This window comes from Montipora capricornis, chromosome 8 (assembly GCF_036669925.1).
Source record: "Montipora capricornis isolate CH-2021 chromosome 8, ASM3666992v2, whole genome shotgun sequence".
NCBI lineage: Eukaryota > Metazoa > Cnidaria > Anthozoa > Scleractinia > Acroporidae > Montipora > Montipora capricornis.
This window is the reverse complement of record NC_090890.1, coordinates 29,617,165-29,624,664: the sequence shown is the minus strand read 5'-3', so window position 1 is coordinate 29,624,664 and position 7,500 is coordinate 29,617,165. Positions and strand designations below refer to the sequence as shown.

The 7,500-nt window shown below is 38.0% G+C and overlaps 1 protein-coding gene across 1 annotated transcript in view; it reads right to left on the bottom strand.

Annotated features, from left to right (window-relative positions):
• Positions 1 to 7,437, bottom strand: part of LOC138060588 (TNF receptor-associated factor 6-like) — a 37,016-nt gene extending 29,579 nt beyond the window's left edge. Inside the window, exons 1-3 of the mRNA XM_068906429.1 lie at positions 6,943 to 7,437; positions 2,311 to 2,368; positions 954 to 1,061 (exon numbers count right to left, since the gene is read on the bottom strand). Coding sequence (XP_068762530.1) covers positions 954 to 1,061; positions 2,311 to 2,368; positions 6,943 to 7,325 — 549 coding nt within the window. The 5' untranslated portion in view covers positions 7,326 to 7,437. The remainder of the gene's footprint in view (positions 1 to 953; positions 1,062 to 2,310; positions 2,369 to 6,942) is intronic.
• Positions 7,438 to 7,500: the final 63 nt, after the last annotated feature.

Below are 7,500 nucleotides of genomic sequence, written 5' to 3'. Positions count from 1 at the left end.
CATGCATCCACACTGTCACAAAATGCTGCAACAACATTATGTCATTTAAGTATGGACCAATCAGCTTTCAGTATTTAGTATTAATACATACTTCTGGTGAGATTAGCTTCTGCATGTTATTATTTTTTTTAAATTTTCCATTTAATTTGTTATCCCTGTTTTGGTCATTAAAACCATAGCTAAAATTGGTGAGTGTGAGCCATCTCTTTAAACACGTACATGTAGATGTCAAATATGCACTGGTAAGTAACATAGTCTGTGAAAAGAGCAGAAGGGATTGCACATTCACATCTTCAGGATAATAAAATGTTTGTCTTCTTCATGGACATCTTTGAAATCTCGGCAAAATTTTCAATTTTTTTAGCTTTTTCTGGTAGTTTCGCTGCGAAGACTGATAATATTCACTTTTTTTTGGCAGTTTTGGTTTCAAATTTTGAATTTGCTGGTTTTGCTCCAACTCAAAAATAAATGGCTTGGACCATTTCCATGGAAATGGTCCATGCTGCAAAATTCGAGCTGAGAAAGAACCAATCAGAGCGCTTGGATTTAACTACATGTAAGACTAGCTTTACCACATTATAATTATTATAATAAATTATACAACATTTTAATGATTGCCTTTTATCTCAAACAAATTAAATAAGTAACGCATTCTGTTTGAGGTACATTTTAAAGGGGCAACCCTAAAACCCTAAAATCACAGGTCATTGTTTTACACCAATACAGAGAGTAAAAACTATCCTAAACATTCATAAAAGCTAACCTTAGGCCTAATTAGGCCTAAACAAACGTTTTTAGGCCTAAGGTTAGCTTTTATGAATGTCTAGGATCATAGTTTTTACTCTCTTATTGGTAAAACAATGACCTGTGATTCCGGATTCCGGATTTTAGGGTTGCCCTTTTAAAGCAACTGATGATTCACAGGCTAAAAGTTACGGAAATTATTTGCATACCTCCATCTCCCCAAGAGGACCTTTCCAGGAGCAGCCATGCAGTTTCTTAAATTGGCAGAAAACATAATGATTTAAGATTTCTCGCTTGGCAAAGTTGTCTGGAAACAGCTATGATTAAAAAGAGGTAGATTAAAATTAGGATATAAGAACAACAGGTAAATATATATTTACATTAATTTTTAAAGGTAAGTTTTATTGTTCTTTACTTCTTCAATTCTTAAATATCAAGGCACAAGCCAGGTTGACAATGGGATTTAATGGCATGATTTGTCCTACACCAGTCTCTTCTTGCTGCATAACTTTCCTTTTTTCATCACACCCCATATTGGCTCCATTTATTAGTGGGCATGTTACTCAGCCAGAACACTTTCATGCCACAACGTGCATATTCCCTAGGAGGTGTTTTCTGATAAAAAGGGGCAGCAGCTAAAAGCCCAAATCCGGAATCTGGAAACCAGAAACCAGAATTATGCACAATTCGCGAGAATTACAATAACTTATCCACTGGATAACTCAATTTGTTTTGCTAGTGTTTATCCGCTGGGTAGGCATTATCCACCTTTGATTATTGATTATCATCAAGTCTTCTAATTGGAAATCCCCATAAATAAATGATCATAATGGAAATTTGTTTATTGTACATGTACATGGTCAAGTTTATGTAAAAATGTTTGAAATTTCTTAAATAAACAAAGTTGTGTTTTACCATGCATCTTCCCTTAAATTCCTTTGATTATGTACTAGTAACAGTCCAGTACCCAAGAGTAAGAATTTCGTACTAGGTTTGTCTCGGCTGAATCAAACCCTTTAGGAATAAAACGTTTTGTTCCAGGTACTTGCAAATACAACACGCAACTTGAATCTTAATCCTGCAAAATTTGAATTGGGTACAAGCCGATTTGGTCCATTGTTTATTTCTGGCAAAACTTCAAGGTTTAAAACTTTGTTTAAAAATATATACTTTTCTGATGTTGATGGGGACAAACCTGATACCAAATTCAAAACAAATAAGTCATAATATCCAGTGGTTAAGTTGTTGTAATGTTTGCGGATTTCCGGATTCCAGATTCTGGATTCTCGCTCTTAGTGCTGCCCGACAAAAAGCAATATTTTGTGAATTACATGTAAGAGCAAAATGACAAGAATAACTAACTATTGCAAGTTCTAAGTGAACTCCAGGCTTTTAAGAAAGTTGCCTCTTTTAAGCTTAGTGCAATCAACAGTAAATAATATTAATTTTTGTTTATTATTTTTTTTCAACAACTTTTAGCTGAAGTTCTAAAATTCTGATTAGTTAACCTGCACCGTGAAAGGAGTTCTACATACATACTGCACTTGAAAAAATACATGTACGTACCTGCAATTCATCAAATTTTTCATTACATGTACCATTGGGACAAATGGGACCAAAATCCCTAATGAAATAAGAAACCTAAAGTGAATGCCAGTAACTAGGGACACCAAAAATCAACCTGTTACAGTAGAATGTAAGACATTCCCACTGAAATAACTTTAACAAAAATTTAATGGTCTACAGTGCAGAAGAATTACAATTATAACTTTTAAATAGAAAAGAACAAATTTTTAGTGTTGCATGCAGGCAATAGCCCACTTTTGATAATTATTAAAATTCAGTCCTACACAAAAGGCATCATCTCAAGGCTCTGTTGAATCATAGTTATGGTTGAATAAACTCAGACAAATCCTTACATTTATTCCCCAGAGCCTCGAGATGATGCCTTTTGTTTAGGACTGAATTTTAACATATCGAAATTGGCCTATTGTATAACTTGGCAGAAACTTCTGCCTTCAGTTAATTCCTCAGCACAAGTGCTACATGAGACACAAATCTGAATACAGTCAAACCTTGATTGAATGAAGTGCCAAGGGTCTGACTAGAGGAAATTAGTTCGTTATATCGAGATTTCGTTACATTTAACCTTATAATGAAATTTTAGAACGACAACATAAGTGTTCGCTATATCGAGGTATAGTTAAGTTTTTTGTAAAATTGTTCACATTACGGTGCTCTATCCTGTACCCAGCTCTGAATAGTGATTTGTTAAGTTTTCATTGCAAAAAGCTGCCTTGTGCATTAACTGAACAGTAATGAGAATTACCGTAAGCCTTTCTCAGGATGGGAGGTGAGGTCCAGCCTGCATACACCGGTACAAAAGAACTTAAACAAGCGAAAACTACTTTAGATGCTAGATAAAACGGATAATGTAGATTTCTCGATAGTGACAGCATATATTATAATGTCACCTGTAATGTAAGAATTTTCATCGTTGTTGGTCTGTTTTGCAAATCATCAATTTTGTTCTGTTTTGATATTTATTCATTATAAATTGGGCCTCCAAATTGTGTTTGTTACAACAAGGATTTTGTTATATGGAGGTTCGTTATATCGAGGCTGAGGAATATCATTTGTTGTATTGAGGACTTCAGTAAAGTACTTGTTATGTTCAAGTAGATATACTTGTTTAATTCACGTCACGAAATAGTCCGCATTAATTACAATCTCTACAGGAAGGCTATCTCACTCACTTAACAAAGGCAATAAAGCAACAACAGTATACATGCCAACTCTCCCGGATACGGAACGAATCTCCCGGTCTCCCATACAGGTCATCAAATCTCCTGGATAAAAACGACTCTGGAGACTTTGCTCCATTGGAGGCTCAAATTGTATCCCCAAGTTAAAAAAAATTGATTTTTTCAAACTCATTTCATTGTTTGTTGATGCATTTCTTCATCTCTGAACAAAACAAAGCTCTGTTTGTTATCACAGCCATATAAACGATTGATTGATCAGATCTTTCCATTTAACCAATAAAAATTATCGACATAAGTGGTCTGTTTTCCCGCAAATTTCCCGTTCAAAATAGATTATTCTTGTATTCTGAAGGACTGCTGGGGGGGAAGGGGTAGGTGAGTGCGTTTTTTTGGGGGAAGTGATGTGACGTGACGGTTACCAGCCTGCTCATGAAAGTGTACAGCCTCTGGTTTGTCTGAGCTTCGACCGCTGGAGTTGTTGATATTATTTGAGATCTAGTATTTCTAGTTTTCGACAGATTAACAATTACAATGGTGTATGAGAAGAAACCTTCAGCTTTGAAGTTTGCCTGATACGCAGTTTGGAACCTGTACGATGAGAATTTGTTGGACCAGGTGAAAAGTGTCTCAGTGCTGGACCGGCCCAAAATCAAGCTTTCCAGTGACCCTTGCCTTTCTATTGGTAGGCTCTGGTAAACAACGCACACAAAACCCTTAAAATCCCTAAAATTCATCATCAGCCACAAGGATGACCACAAACAGCACCTCAAGTAAAAATACTTTTATTTCATTGGAATATTATGATTGTAATAGCAGCACACTACGATATATACATCTTGGATTTTATCGAAATTATGTAAAAGTCACAAAATTTATATGGGCTCTCCGGGGGTGGTGGATCTACAATATTCCGAAACAGGATAAGCTGTTATCTTGAAACACGATGATTCTAGACTGAGGGTCGTGAAGGGGTAAAACGGGAGTTGGGATTTCTCCTTTTTTGGACTGGGAAAATGGGATTTACTGCACTGGGACTGCATGGGATTTACCCAGTGGGAATGGTATGAAGTTCACTTCGAAAATGGGAAGGGGATTTTTAGCTTTAGTCCTCTTTGACTCTATCATTTGACACCACTGCACAGAAATCTTGGAAGGCAAGAGAACTACATTCCTCAGCGAGAGAAACAACAGATGGCCCAGAGGGGACTTTATCAAACAAGTGTTTGAAGTCATTGGGACTGATGGCACAATTGCTTTGCAAGATAGAGAACAACATGAAAGATCTGTCTTCATATCCAGGTTTCAAGGTGAACTTCAATTTGGAATTAGTGCCGACACTGAATGGTGAAGATCAACATGCAGTAACTCATTTTGCGAAGGAAACATTTACTCTCTACAAACATGTAGTCAGCTTTTTGGTTCATCCATTGAAGACGGAGTAAAGGGAGTGACACCACGGTCTGCACATTACTAGTAACACGCATCCTAATTCATAAAAAGAATTTAAAAACTTGTTGTCACTGACTAAAAAACTTACGTAAAAAAAGACGTTTCGGTCAAAATACTATGATCTTCTTCAGCATAAAATGGCTTATGAATACAAATGAGTGCTTTGAAAGAGCCATAGAAACGTCACTTGGGATTGCCAAGGGCCTTGTAAATGTCCCGATTGAAACGTGTTCATTAATGGCATTCGGTTCGCGGATTGAGTGCCACGCTTCTAAAAATAATCTTTTTGACCATTGGGAACAACGGTCAATGACCTTGACGTAGTCAAGGTCAAATTCGTGATTATTCTCTACACAATGTTGGGTTAATAAAGAATTCCTATCTCCCGTAAAAATTGCTCTTTTGTGTTCTCTTGTTCTAGATCTTAAGGCCCTTGATGTTTGACCGATATAAACTTTGTCACAGTTTTTACAATTAATTTTATAGATGACTCCTGTTGATAGCTCTTTACTAAATTTGTCTTTAGGTTTTCTTAAAATGGAGCCGACGGTCATTACGGGTTTGTGGGCAACATTGATATTGAAATGATTTAAAGTTCGCGTGATTTTTTCTGAAATTCCTTGAAGGTATGGCAACGTGACAAAACCTCTGTTAGTTTGAAACCGGTTTGAAGAAACTCTCGAACTGAATTCCATTAATGAACAAGTTTACATTCCGGACATTTACAAGGCCCTTGGCAATCCCAAGTGACGTTTCTACGGCTCTTTTAAAGCAGTCATTTGTATTCGTAAGCCATTTTATGCTGAAGAAGGTCATAGTATTTTGACCGAAACGTCCTTTTTTAAATAAGTTTTTTAGTCAGTGACAACATGTTTTTTTTTTAATTCTTTTTATCATGCCTGACTTCAACTACGGTATTTTTAAATCCTAATTCATACTACCTATAGTTGAACCTTTTGCTGCTGGTCCTTTGCTGTTGGTCCTTGCTGAAATTCCCAAACCAGTTGGAGAAAGATTGTCCAGTAATGATGAAGAGATGAGAATGAAGGCAAAATGATACAGCAAGTGTGTAAGGCAGTGCAGTGTATGACAAGACAACACAATGGAGAGAGCTCAAACCAGGGGCATTAGCTAGGAGTTTTCATTGGGGGATCACACCCTTTCACACCCAGGGTACTTAACGGTTTGTCATGTCAACGTCCACGCTGTTTTTGATGAAAGTGACAATTTTTCGGATGAGCAGTGAGTGTGGGGGGTACGACAAGCCGACAAAATACCTGCATAGATAAAGTAAGTTCCAGGTGACATAAATTATTCTGTTCATTTCTCACAGATATAGTTTGTATTATGTTATTGACTGTCACAAAGGGGGGGGGGGGGGGGGGAACCACTCCACTCCTGGACACACTGCCTCTGAATTTGTACGTAACAGAGACATTGCTTAATCCTTTGGATTAGCACTTATTACTTCCTTATGCACCGCAAAGCTCAATGCTAGGTGAAAGTGCAGAACACCCAGAAAGTGAGTCTTGTAAACAGCCTGCAGAGGTTCTCACCTGCACTGATCAAAGGGGTGAGTACAGCGGCGGCAAAAGTGGAGACAGTGAGACTGATGAGGATTGTGCAGTTAATACAAGTAGTTTCAGCATGATTATCACATGAACAAGGGCACCAGAAGAATGAGAGATTTTGTTCAGTCCAGGTGAAGGTATGTGTATCCAAACGTCGTCAGTCAGCGCTTTTAATTTATTATGCACATCAGTTTGTAAACAATCACTAGGACTGGGATTTTAGATTTGGTAATTGGGATTTGGACCAAAGTTAAGCTGGGAACTGGGATTTTGGTACCCCCTCTTCACGACCCTCTAGACTCTTCGTTACGTGTTGCAACTTGAGGTGTCTATATATTCGTAACTTTCATGCTTGCATCAGCATAAACGATTCAAAGCAGTAACAGAGGAAACAGAACATAACTTTGCCTCACCTTATTGAACGCAAGATGCAACCTCGACAAAATCTGTGACCACATGTAGTTTGCACTGGTTCTCGCAGACCCAAAAGGCAGATAGGGCATTCATATTTACTTTCCAGAGGTGGATCAAAATACTCGTTGTAGCCTTTAGACCTTAGTTCTCGAGAAGACGAGGGCTCCAAGGGCTCGCTTCTCCCAATGAAATGTACAGCGCTTGGGTCAAACGTCTCGCGATGAAAAAGTGTTCTCTCCTCTCCGCCCAACGAACAAGTCATAGTTTTCCAGCCCCAAAGGTTTTCCAAAGTTTTACAAAACACGATGTCGGTAAAAGCAATCCCCAACTCAACTGGGCATATTAGGCCTTCATGACGGACCCCCACCGGCCCCAGGTGCATGGACCACTCCTGTGGACCCGGTCCAGGGACAGTCCTATGGACCACCCCTCACTAAAAAGGTGGCTGCATGGTATAGCATGGAACCAGTTTCACTACTTTTTAACAGCCCTTCTTTCTAGAAGGGTTGTTACTATAACACTGTATTACGTAACTGCAATGTTATGGTACCATATGA